The 13668-nt window shown below is 49.2% G+C and overlaps 1 protein-coding gene across 1 annotated transcript; it reads right to left on the bottom strand.

The window, feature by feature from the left end:
• Positions 1-5226: 5226 nt before the first annotated feature.
• Positions 5227-13427, bottom strand: LOC101111271 (keratin, type II cytoskeletal 2 oral-like). The gene is given in 10 exon segments (XM_012174212.3): positions 5227-5376; positions 5379-5536; positions 5946-5980; positions 7599-7819; positions 8443-8568; positions 8676-8840; positions 9617-9712; positions 10415-10475; positions 11595-11821; positions 12888-13427. Coding segments are annotated over 10 exon segments (1779 nt in total).
• Positions 13428-13668: the final 241 nt, after the last annotated feature.

Genomic DNA, 13668 nt, shown 5'->3' with positions numbered 1-13668 from the left:
GACTTCTGCTTTTTCTGAAACACTTTCCATTCAATAATCCCGGCTAAAGTGAATAACTTCTCATTGTGCTTTTGAGAGGCTGGCTGCTCCCAAGCAAGGCTGTGTCAAGCATTCCACCTGGAAGGCCCCTAGCCCAGCATATATGTTCCTGTGTCAATAAAGTGGAATAATACCATGTCCCAAACACCAAACACCACAGGCGGGCTTTGCCTGAACCTTTCAGGTACTCATAGCTCCTTCGCTTGGGTAAACCTTTCATGCAGTGGCCCCTCTGTGTGGGATCTTTTATGATTTGGGCAGTACTTACATAGGGTGTTAAAATAGCTGCCCTTGTCTGCAGAGTTCTGAAACTCTGTTTTCTGCCTGCCATCATGGGGAAATTAGAACTAGTTTTGGCTGTGGAAATAGACTGGAGAAGATTTCCTTTATCCAAAAGCTGCATGTGAGAATCAACTTCCTAGTCTTGTTTGCAGTTCTTCTATCACTGTCTTCTAGTTCTGATATAGACCGTGTTTTGAGAGAAACTTCTTTTTTTCTAGAATAATTTTTGGAGAAAAATTGTAGATGAATATTCTAATTCATCTATTGTATTTGATCTTATAATTTCTGTGATTAACCAGTTTAAATCTAAGTATTAAGTGCTTGTCATTTTTAGGTGTTAGTGCTATGATGGTGTTACTGGTGTTACCAGTATGATGTTGCTCCCTGGTGTTACTACTTTCCCTGATGCCAATGAATATATGCTGTACTCTGTAAATAGACTAAAAGACATCCTTTTCTATAGTATATTAAGTGTATTTGTGCAAGTTTACTTAAAATCCTTCTGTATACATCAGTTGGTTAGTTTCAGGTTTAGCTGGGAATGGTGGCGGTTGTGGTAGTAAGTCACTTCAGTCATGTCCGACTCTTTTGCAACCCTGTGGGACTGTAGCCTGCCGGGCTCCTCTGTCCATGGGGTTCTTCAGGCAGGAGTACCGGAGTGGGTTGCCCTGCCCTCCTCCAGGGGATCTTCCCAACCCGGGGATTGAACCTGCATCTCTTATGTCTCCTGCATTGGCAGGCAAATTCTTTACCACTGTCACCACCTGGGAAGTCCTGGGTTGAGGACAGGTTTGATTAAAATGTGATTCTTCAAGCTCTGCACTTCCAAGTCTATTCTTCCTATCAAAATTGTGTTCTACTGGTCTAACCCAGCCAGAGAAAGAAGGGAGCTTTGATTTTTGATCTTCCATCTAGGTTTGGTTTAGGAAAATGTTTGGTAGAATATTACAGACCAGAAAACACGTATATCACACCTCTAGATAGAAAAAAAAAAAAATAGTAGTTTAATTCCCAATGTGTGCCTTTTGTTTTTTTAATGTAAAAATTAAAATCTGCATTAAAAATAATGACTTCTATCCATATTCATTGTATTGTTGTTGTTCAGTCACTCAGTCATGTCTGACTCTTTGTGACCCCATGGACTGCAGCACACCAGGCTTCCCTGTGCTTCACCGTCTCCCAGAGCTTGCTCAAACTCATGTCCATCGAGTCAGTGATACCATTCAACCATCTCATCCTCTGTCGTCCCCTTCTCCTCCTGCCTTCAATCTTTCTCAGCATCAGGGTTTTTTCCAGTGACTTGGCTTTTCACATCAGGTGTCAAAAGTATTGGAGCTTCAGCTTCAAATCAGTCCTTGCAATGAATATTTAGGGTTGATTTGCTTTAGGACTGACTGTTTTGATCTCCTTGCTGTCCAAGGGACTCTCAAGAGTCTTCTCTAACACCACAGTTCAAAAGTATCAATTCTCTGGCATTCAGTCTTCTATATTTATTGTATGGAAAGATGTTATTCAGTAAATTCCACAGTAGAGTAAATGAAAACCAGGTTATGAAGCAGTATGTATTGTAAGACTCTCCATATTAAAGTGTAGTGACCTGTGCTTTTTGCATATGTATGTGTGCACACACGTGATTACACAAAGGTAAATATTACAGGGTGGTAGAATTACAGATGATCTTTCTTTTCCTTTTTTTGCTTTGTTAAATGTTTTGCACTTTTGCTACACGTTCCTTTTTTAATCTGGGAGAAGATCTTTAGAAGGAGAGGGTGAAGAGTGAAGGATAAAAAGAATTAACAATAAAGAATGGAGAAAAAAGCATCAACACTAGGAGATAAATTCACTGCTAAAGGTATAACTGATAGGATTTCAAGTATCCTGTCACCCTCTGACCATTCCACATGGGTAAATACCTACTCTACCCACCCTGGCTTCTTTCAAAGACAAACAGCTTTAGCTTCAACTAGGAGGTGAATTTGAGGGACTCCTGAAGTTTCAGAAAGCCCAGGATTGCGAGCCTCCAATAGACTTAGAAATACTCCAGCCTCTTCCACCCCTACTCTGGCCTGAAACATCATGCCCTCACCCTGAAAGCGTCCATGCCCCACTATCACATGGTTTAGTCCGAGTCTATGTCAAGAACATGGGACATGAGGCCAGTCCTGGAATTCTCTGGGAGTTGGTGTGGATATCTGCCCTGTATCTTTCTCCTTCCTTTATGTGGCCCAAACTCTCTCTCCTTCCCGGGCCGGCTCCAGGCTTCCTCTCCCAGTCTTTCACTACCTCCCTCAAAAGCCCCCTCTGCCAACTCTTTTCGAAAGAGTTCATAAGAGGGTCCTAGGCGGAGCCTGGTGGGCTTCCGTCTATGGGGTCACACAGAGTCGGACACGACTGAAGCGACTTAGCAGCAGCAGCAGCAGCAGGTCCTCACTGTAACTTTCAGCTCCATCCTGCCTTGCAGTGTGATCTATCCCATCTTCTTGGGAGGAGGGAGGTTCTGTTCTCCTTATTCATTTCAATTCATTCTTTCAATTGACCACCAAACTTTTACTCAGTGCCCCACACCCTGTGCGGGGCCCTGAGACAGCACACCACACCAAGATGTTCACACGTGGAGCAGATGGATAAAGAGACTACAGAGACTCATGGATTCTGTTCAGTGTTATGCAGCAGCCTGGATGGGATGGGAGTTTGGGGGAGAATGGATACACATATATGTACGGCTGAGTCCCTTTGCTGTTCACTTGAAACTCCCAGTGTTTTGTTAATTGGCTATAGTGAAAGTGAAAGCGAAGTTGCTCAGTTGTTTCCGACTCTTTGAGACCCATGGACTGTAGCCCACCAGGCTCCTCTGTCCATGGGATTCTCCAGGCAAGAATACTAGAGTGGGTTGCCATTTCCTCCTCTAGGGGATCTTCCTGACCCAGGGATCAAACCCAGGTCTCCCACATTGCAGGCAGATGCTTTAACGTCTGCACCACCAGGGAAGCCCAATACAAAATACAATATACAAAGCCCAGTACAAAAGTTTAAAGAGAGAGAGACTGCAGTGGCCACCCTCAACCCTGCTGCTCCAGTGTAGTGAAAAGCTGGTTTAATCCAGGACTCTTCCCAGTAAACTAAGCAACACATGGAGCAGAGCATCCGGGGTGTTTTCCTAAGGTTAGTGAAGTTCCTTGGAATGTCTCTAAAGGACCAGTAAGAGCAATAATCCAGAATGGCCTGCCCTGCTCCCCAAATCCCCAGAGCTGTGCCAGGGATAAATGAGAAAGAGGGCTACCTCCTGCCTGTAGACCTTAAAAAGATGGGCATAGATTTACTGAACTCTCAAGTGTAGGAACTTTGAAATATCTCCTTCTCCAGAGCTGCTATACTTGGGGTGAACATAGGAGATCAGATCAGGCTGTAGAACATGAACCTTGAGCAATCTCCTGGTAATCTCCTTGGACCATCAGACAAATGTACCGTTGCCTTATTAGTCCAGCTCTGATCTCACTTCTGGGTGGTAATGCATGACTTACAGTGACTTACAAACCAGAGTTTTATCACACTTAAAGGCCTGCAGAAGGGATTGGTTTGGCAGGTGGGGAAAGGAATGAGACTCTAATTGCCATCTCCACAGACTCTCTCAAGTCTCTGGTTTCTATCAGTGGCTCTTATTACCCTGATCCTTCCTGGGTTTGGGATTCAGCTTTCTGAAACTGACTGGGAAATGTTGGGGTAAGGGTAGACACGCATCTTCCCCACTTGTAATTTTACATCTATCTGGTGTGAGCCTCACTAGTGTAGCACTTCTGCCTCTTACCTGAAAGAAAGTGAAAGTATTAGTGTTTCAGTTGTGCCTGACTCTTTGCAACCCCATGGGTGAGATTCCTTTGTCCATAGAACTCTCCAGGCAAGAATACTGGAGTGGATTGCCATTCCCTTCACCAGGGGATCTTCCTGACCCAGAGATCAAACCTGGCTCTCCCACGTTGCAGGCTGATTCTTTAGCATCTGAATCACCAGGGAAACCCTTGCCTCTTACCTGGAGGGAACCAAATCCCACTGGAATCCATTACGTTGATGAACTGCAAAACACTCCTTTACCAAGACTGGGTCTAAGAGGCCCAGTGGGGGCAAGGGGTGAGTGGGAAGGCCTCCTTGGGAGTGGGAAGTCCCCACCAAAGCAACATAAATACTCTTGACCAGTCCTATCACGAGAACACAATCAAATGGATAGAGGAGAAGCCAAGACTATGCAGTGTCCTTTACAGCTACTACTAACCTAGGAGATCCATCCATACCTGATTTCTGTCTATTCTTGGACCTTGGTTTATTCTGTGACTCTTTGAAAGCCAAATACCAGAATATGAAATACAGTGCAATTTATTGGGAAAAGAAAGTACAACAACCATCAGCAGAGAATCCACAGCTCAGGGAATTAAGGTGCCAGAGGTGAGTCAGGATGTGATGTCCAGATGTGGAGCGGGAACCCTGACAACCAACAGTCTGGAGATCTTAACCATTTACCCTCTAGCAGCAGCCCCACTGCACTGCCCTCCTCAGGCAGGGGCTGAAACATTCCAGCCTCAGACCATCAACTCCCAAGAGAGATGTGCCAGGGCGGGAACAGGCCAGGCTGGGAAGACCCACACTTGTCTGGGCTGAGGTGCTGTTGTCCAAAGTCAGGGGCCTTTACAAGGGCGCATCAGGGGCATCATCATCCCAGGCTAGCAGCTGGACCTCCCAGGCCTAGGAGAGGCCTTGGGGACGGAGGAGCCAGGAAGTTCAACCGCTTCCCCTGGGAGCTTGAGGAAAAGCAAGGTTGGGGTTGGCATTTGTTGATGTCAAGCAGAGAGGGGAGAAGTGCTGTCCCAAGCTGAGGGGAAACCAGTGGGCGTGGAGACTAGGCCCCCCAAAGGATCACTTGCAAAGCTGGTTTGAGCTGGTGGTCTGAGTGAAGCAGATGGTTGTGCGGCGCCCACTGCCAGACTTGTAGCCAGCGCTTCCTGAGCTCTGGACGCTGCTCGGGTTCACAGAGCCACTGCTCCCGTCGCTGCAGGCCTGGGAGCCCTGCCACTGCCACCACTGACTCCTCCACAGCTGCCACTGTTCCCTCCTCTGCCACTGCCGCCGCCACCGCCTCTGTAGCCACTGCCGCCAGTGACCCCTCCAAATCCCCCACGGCCTCCACCAGGGCTGGTACCTGTGCTGGTGACGTTGCTGACCACCGCTAAGGAAAGCAAGCGCTCGACTCAGGCTCAAGCCCTGGGCCTGTACCCCAGCCCTGCTTGGCTGTGTGACTCAGAGAAAGTTACTCGACTTCTCTGAGCCCTCAGTGGGTAAACAGCAGGAGTGAGCCCTGGCCCTCTGGTCCCCTTCCCCAGGAATAAGAGCCAGAAGTATCCACAGGAATTTCTGGTTCTCCAACCCAGGGAATGCCCTGGGACCGCAGGGGCTTCAGCTCTGGCCTGCCAGTTGGCCAAGTTCCACTAGGAGCAGAGTAGTGTGGCCTGAGACCCTGGACACTTGGTGGCCTGGCTGCCTTGCATGGGCCAGGCTCTCCCACCCAAATGTCAGTCAGCATGTTTCTAGTTGCCCTTTTTGCATCCCAGGGAGAAAGTTTCTGAAAGGCTACTTACGAATGCACACAGCACTCTGACACTCTCCAGACATCCTAAAAAGCAAGAGGAGATGAGGATTATTTCTGCAATGAGTCCTTAGCCGAAGAGCTCAGGGTTCATAACCCTGGGAGCCATGTCCTCCCTTTCGCCCTCATAGGGGTCAAGCTCCCAAAAGAAGAAAGGCTATTCTGAGTCTGTTTCCAGACACAGATCTCCCCAGGAAAGGGGGCTGCTGCAGGGAAGTAAGGCTTCCAGCAGCTCCACCAATCACTGTCTCTCCGTTTTCCCATCATCTTTCATTAATTTCCCAGATTATCTTCCAAACACACTACTCATCACTCAACACCCCCTTGATTAGCCCATCCTCACCTCTCCTCCTCTGCTGAGACCATCTTCCCACCTTAGCTATGCCCTTCCCCTCCTTCACCCAGGCCTGGCTTTCTTATTCCTACCGCTCTTCTTCTGGGAAGCGTTCCCCAGTGAGCCCTCCTGGGGTGGTGGTGGCAGTAATGGTTATTCAAGATGGAGAATATGTGAGAGGGGCTGACACTCAACACATGATGGAAATGTCCTGCCCACTCTGCCCATCTTCCGTGCCTCATTCTCGTTCACGGAGCAGGCATGACCACATGTTTGAGCAGACACGGAACGTGTCCGCACGCCTTGCCAGTGTGGCCCCACTGGTGTCGCTCTCTCCTTCCTCACCCCACAGTTCCCAATGCATGCAGCGCCGTCTGCATTCTCACTCCTTTTCTTAGAGACGCAAGAAATCCTTAAGTTTTCTTCTCACATGTGAGTTCTGCTTCCTCCATCAGATTGGGAGCTGCCTGAAGACAGAGGCTCTGAACACAGGATTCATGGAGCAGCTAGTCATTAGAAGGATTTTTCAATTCTTGACACCCCTTTGGCATTTGACATCCACTCGCTGAGCCCTTATCTGCTACTTGGTATTGTGTTATTTTTCCAGAGTATGTATGTATCAGCCACCTTCCCATATAGACTCAGCCTCAGGGATGCGGGTGTTCTAGGACTGTCTATACTGAGCTACCCGGCATGGTAACCACTCCCCACATGAAGCTATTTTATTTAAATTAAATGTAAAACTCAGCTGCATTCGCCAGGTTTCAAGTGCCCAAGTGGCCAAAGGCTACTATATTAGATAGCACAGGTATAGGACATTGTCATCATCCAAGAAAGGTCCGGCGGACAGCACTATAACTTTTATTATAAGCCCAAAGGACTTTCCCTTCCATCTGCATATAGTGAGGCTCAGCAGAGGTGTTTAGCCACTCAGTCGTGTCTGACTCTTCGCAACCCCATGGACTGCAGCACACCAGGCTTCCCTGTCCTTTGCTATCTTCTGGAGTTTACTCAACATGTCCATTGAGTCAGTGATGGTATCCAACTATCTTATCCTCTGTTGCCCAACAGAGATATGTAATGCAATATTGATGTCTAAGGTAAATCAAAGTGTAAGATAAATTTGATTGTCTATATACACGCACATATATATATATATAGAGAGAGAGAGAGTGGGGCCTGAATCCTCAACTCTGTCATTCAGGAGATTCCCTACCTATTGTCCTCTCCCTATAACCTTGTTCCCTTTCTTCACTATCAAAGGTCACTCGGACTCACTTCTGGAGGATAATGACCCCCCCAGCCCCTCACCTGCACTCCTCACTCTCCAGCAGCTTGTGGTAGGTGGCGATCTCCACATCCAGGACCAGTCTGACATTCATCAACTCCTGGTAGTCACGCACCAGCCGGGCCAGGTCATCCTTGGCCTGCTGAAGGGCGGCCTGCAGTTCTTGGAGCTTGGCATTGGCATCCTTGAGGGCCAGCTCCCCATGCTGCTCAGCATCAGCAATAGCATTCTGCAGGTTGGCATTCTAGCAAAGAGGGAGTTAAGAGACTGTTTAGCCTAGTGACCAAAAAGCAAACAACTGATCTTTCCAACGTCTCTTACCCACCCAAGAAATTCCTCCCTTTCCCTTCCTCCCCTTCTTAGAAATTCAGTGGCGCATACTCAGAAAACAGAAGTCAGTTTCACAGTTGGTTCATTCTTCTTCGGCCCTTTTAAATTAACCCATGTCTTATCAAGAAAAGGAACACCAATTTGCTGGTTAAGGTGGCAGTAGTCTGGTGAGTGGTTCTTTCTTTTCAAGATTGTTAAAAGCCTGTCTTTCCTAATCACTTCATTCTAGTGATGCAAATTAGTCTTCAAGGTTATGTGAAGTGTGTGATAAATAGCTCATTAAGGAAAGATCCTACTGAGAGCTGAGTGTTTAAGGCCACCCTTACAGTTGGAAGATTTGCTGCTGGGCAAACCAGAATGGACAACTGTCTCTCCTTAGGGAGCCTCAACCTTGGGGAGGAGAATCGAGGAGAACAGAGTGTCCCAGAGATCAGGCTGTCCCACAGGCAACCACAAAAGGACTGAGAAGGCCTGTGGCAGAAGCCCAGCTGTTACTTCTCCTCCCCAGGGCCCAGAAGACCTCCAGGCCAGACCCACCTGCTTCTTGACATTCTCAATCTCAGCCCTCAGCCTCAGGATCATCCAGTTGAGCTCCATGATCTCATTCTTGGTGCTCTTCAGGTCGTCCCCATGCCTGCTGGCCTTGTTCTCCAGCTCTCAAAGCTGACAGAAGAGAAACCCTTCATCACAACTTTGCAGACTGTTGGAGCGCTTTTGATGGAGGTCAGCGGACCTACAGCTAGAGTGCGGGAACAGAGGAGAGCTCCCACCTTGGTCTTGTACAGGGCCTCGGCCTCGGCCTTGCTCTTCTGCACGATGTCCTTGTACTGGGCCTTGACCTCATTGATGATGCTGTCCAGGTCCAGGCAGCGATTGTTGTCCATGGACAGGACCACAGACATGTCATGAAGGTGATTCTGCATCTGGGTCAGTTCCTGTGGGAAACATGGAGCTCACTTTCACCATCTCCTGGCCTCAAGAGATGCTGAGAATAAAGAGGAGTCTTCTACCCCCGCAACAGGGGCCAAGAGTGGGAGAGTTAGAAATATCAGCTTGCATTTCAGGCCCGGCTACAGCCTAAAGGATACCAGACAACAAAACAAAAGGAAAAAGGAACAACACCTGTATAAGACTGTCAGCCTGCAAGTATCAGTCAGTGAACCCTAGTGGGTGGGTTTCCGGAGGACTGCAGTAAGGAGGGGTCCTCTGGAAGAGCTGAGTTAGGTACTGGGTTAGGAGCCAGAGGGTTAGAGCCAACTACAGAGGACAAGTAGGGGACAGAGAGGGACCCTGGCCCTGTGAGCCAGGTCTAGGCAACTGTGAGGAGTTAAGCTGGCATTGCCTGGGAGGAGCAGAGCTGAGAGCTGAGCCCCACTGCTGGGTTTGTGAGTGTCCTGCCGTGTGCGTGCCTGTGCTCTGTCGCTCAGTTGCATCCAACTCCTTGTGGCTGCATGGACTGCAGCCCGCCAGGCTCCTCTGTCCATGGGATTCTCCAGGCAAGAATACCGGAGTGGGTTGCCATGCCCTCCTCCAGGGGATCTACCCTACCCAGGTATCAAACCCGCATCTCCTGCATGGCAGGCAGATTCTTTACCACTGAGCCACCAAGGAAGCCCCATCCTGCCACGTGACTGTCCCCTGATGTCACACTTGGGAAGCATGCTTGGAAAGATGGGGCTAAGAAGGCTCTGGGGCTCGACCAAGGAATCACCGTCTCACAGAGGGTCCTCAGGAAGTTGGTTTCATCTGTCAGACCATCCACCTTGGCCTGAAGCTCCACCTTGTTCATGAACGCTGCATCCACGTCCTGAACAAAAGGAAAGGAGGAGGGCAGTCAGAAACCCAAAAGAATGTGACCGTCTGCTGCCCCTCCACCCACAGCACTGTTCTGAGTCTTCATCATTCTTCTTTGCCCCTCCCCCATTCCTCTCTCTAATTATGACTTCTCTTTTTGGAAAAAAAGAAAAAGTGGTTTTCTTCCTTTTAATTGCCTTGGCCAATCAAATCCCAAGGCTTTGACAAAACATAAACCCCATCAGCCAGGTACACAGTAAGGGTAGCAAAATCACATTTATCCAATATGTGACTTTGGTTAGGTAGGACCAAAAACCCAGCCTCTTGAAGAGAAAAGAAGGCATTCTTCTCACAACTTCATCTTTACGATGACTGGCTGACACAAGCTACCAGTATTTGTGGTATCTGATTGTTTTTATTAATAATATCCGGGGAGGCTGAAAACCTTGATTCAATGCTATAGATAAAGCCTGCATTATTATTTCACATCACCAATCAGCTCATCGGTCACATTATAAGATGTCGTCCCCACCAGCAACATACTCAGAGCAGCTGCCTTCATCAAACTCCTCATTCCACAAAAATGCAAGAAAAGGTGTAAACAGCCCACAGAGCATAGCGTCACAGGGCCCCAGAGAAGTTGGCTCTGCTCTCCCTCCAGCGGCGTCCACACCCAGAAAGGGAGCCAAGGTCCCCATTGTCCCAGATTCCTCACCTTCTTGAGCCCCATAAACTCATTCTCTGCAACAGTACGCTTGTTGATCTCATCTTCATACCTGGGACAGAAAGAGCCACACATTTGGACACTGACATTTCAGAAGTTGGGAAAAAAAAAAAAAAGAGGCTCCTAAGAACTCAGGCACAATCTCCTCACCAGGGGATAGGACCAGCTTCAAGGGTGTGCGACCCGTGCAGTTACTCAGAGTCCTGGGTTCAGAAGGTCGTTATGCTTGGTTTAAAGCTCTGTTGACCCAATCTTGAAATTCTTAATAATTTTTTGACAAGGGCCCTGAGTTTTCATTTCACACTGAACCCCCAAACTGATGTAGCCAGTCCTGCCTAGAGGCCTTTCAGAGCTCAGGCCACTGCCTCGATCACCTCCCTCTAGGTCTGAGTGACACGCCAAGGAGTGTCAGGCAGGGGAGGGGAAGACTTCGAGGAGCCCAGCTCTAGAGACATCACGAAACACCTGGGCAGATAAGCCCAGAGAGGTATTTGCTCAGGCTGGCTGTTTCAACCTCTGTTCTCTCTGTTTCTCTTTTCATTAATCTGAGCAGGTGCCCACAAGCTTGTGCACATGGAGTGGAATGGGGCCTCCCCAGAACAGGCTTTCCCCTTCTTGCAGGTCCTTACCCCCGGGGATATCTGGAGCTCCCTTCCCATCTTGAGAGGTCCCGTTTACCTCTTGCAGGCCTCAGAGGATGTCAGCCATAATTGCAGACATGCGAGAGGGGGCTGACTGAAGCTGCAGAAATGGGACTGGGCTGGACACATTGGAAGAGCGCTTTACAGCAGTCTGCCTGGGACCCGGGACCTGCCCCACCCACCGCTTCACAATCTAGGACCAGAGCAGGGGAATCTGCATTTTTGATGGGCTTCCAGGGTGCTGCCTTGGTACAGTAAAGTGTGGAGGGCCCTCCAGTCTAAAGGACTTTGAACTCTGGGAGGACTCTGTCTCCCATCTGGGCTGGTGTAGAAGGGCCCTGCCTGGAGACTGACAAATCTGGCATCATCAGCCACTTGGAAGTCTCAGTCTTCACCCTCTCACATACTCAATAAATCCATCCACAAGTCCTGACTGAAGGTACAGTCAGGAACAGTTAAAAATCCTCAGTTGGGACCGCACCTCCCTGCTAATCCCCCAGGAGGGGAAACTCCCCAGCTGGGGCCCTCACTTCTTTCTGAAGTCTTCCACCAGGTCCTGCATGTTCCTTAGCTCTCCTTCCAGATTCCCCTTCTCCACCAGAGCCGAATCCAGCTGCCTGCGCAGGCAGTTGATGTAGCTTTCAAATAAAGGCTCCAGGCCTCTGGAGCCCAAGCTGGAGCCCAAGCCCGCGGTCTGCTGCTGGAGCAAGTCCCACTTGGTTTCCAGGACCTTGTTCTGCTGTTCCAGGAACCGTACCTGCGGCAGGGAAGGTACAGAAAGAGTCAGCTTCTTGAGTTGGGCAGGTGGGGTCATCCAACCCAAATTGTTCCATATGTGGAAACTCAACCCGGTTGTCCAATCTGCAAGAGCCTCTGTTTTTTCAGGAATTTGAGAAGGATGAGGGTTTAGAAAAGAAGGAAGAGATACATTGAGTGCTTCCTGAATGCTGTTTCCACATAGTCTAACTCACTTAATCCTCCCATACAACTACCTATAAGTGTTATCCCCCTTTTGTAGATAAGGAAACTGAGGCTCCAAGTGCTTAAATAAGTTGCCCAAAGTGAGGTGGCTACTAAGTGTCAAAACTAAGAGACAAACCCAGCCCTCATCAAGTCTGTTGGAATCCTTCAGCATACACCTAAAGGAGGCCTGCACAAAGGTGTTTCTCATCATCTTTTAAAGGAAAGCTTTTTTACCTCCCTTCAAGCAGGGAAAATAGTCAACAAGGTTTAACTTGTGCTAAATTTTTCTTATTCTCCTTAACTGTGTCCCCTTTCAGTTACTCAGCTCACAGCTAACTTCAGTTTAACTTCACACCCAGCACACCCTTCCCTGCCCGAGTGTGGACAGCTTGGTGTAATGTGGCTAAAGTATAGCGTCATCTGGAAGGTAAGTCAGCTGCCGCCACTCATCGCTGCAAGGCAGTCCTGAGATTCCTCCTAATGCAGGTTTGGTTGTCAGCTCGTTTGGATTACTAAGCAATTGCTCCTCAAGAGTCACTGAAAGTTAGCTATAACAATTTCATGGTTACTGCCCCTTTCTTAAAAAGAGCTAAGAGCATTCCTAGACTCTCACTTCACCTTCCTGGGCCCTGTCCCAAGAAGAAAATCAGGAGATGAAATCCTTCTCCCATTTCACAGCTGGGAAGACGGGGCCTGCAGAGCAAGAGAGGCACACTGACTGTCCCGTAGGGGCCAAGGAAGAACCAGCACAAGAAGCTGGACCGCCTGCCTCCAAGCCTGGCAGGTCCCGTGGGCATCTTCCTATACCATCCCCCTGGGCAGCCCAACCCCTCCAGGACACCTCTGGGCTGTGCCCTCACCTTGTCAATGAAGGAGGCGAACTTGGTGTTGAGGGTCTTGATCTGCTCCCTCTCCTGGGCCTTTACTTGCCCAATCTGGGGGTCGATCTCCACATTGAGGGGCTGCAGGAGGCTCTGGTTGATGGTTACTTCCTGGATTCCCCCAGGGCAGACACTAGAGCCATAGCTACCAGGCCCACCAAAGCTACTAGTCCCTCCAAAGCCACCAACCCCTCCATAACCACTGCCCATTCCTCTGACTCCACAAATGCCACCTCCATAACCACCTCCACAGCCACTGATGCAGCTGCTGTGCCCTCCCCCAAAGCCACCAGCCCGGGAGCCAGCCACGCTGATGGAGATTCTCTTATTGCCACCCAGGTTGTAGAGGCTGCGACTGCCAAAGCCGCCTGCTCTGCCCCGGGACCCACAGACCCCTGCGCCAGCTCCTCCAGAGCGGGCCACACAGCTCATCCTGCTGCTGCTGCTGCTGCTGCTGGGGACCACGGCAGAGCAGACAGAGAAGCCCTGGACGGATTTCTTGCAGACTTGTCTGTTCATGGTGAGAGAGCTCAAAGGCAAGCTAGCAATCACTTAGCAGGAGCTGCGAGAGGGATGAAGACAGAGGATGGGGACAGAGGAGACTGGTCTTTATATACCAAGGAGTTTGGCTTGGAAGACGGAGAGGCAAGCAATTAGCTGAGAGTCATCTTGGGTTTGGTTTGCCTCCCAGGCAATAAGTTACTTCCACTTTGCAAACACACCTCAAAAATAATCCCCCAGACCAAAGTGACTTTGCTCT

This window comes from Ovis aries, chromosome 3, assembly GCF_016772045.2.
Source record: "Ovis aries strain OAR_USU_Benz2616 breed Rambouillet chromosome 3, ARS-UI_Ramb_v3.0, whole genome shotgun sequence".
NCBI lineage: Eukaryota > Metazoa > Chordata > Mammalia > Artiodactyla > Bovidae > Ovis > Ovis aries.
Note: the sequence above shows the minus strand (reverse complement) of the source record. Positions and strands in the feature narration are given on the sequence as shown.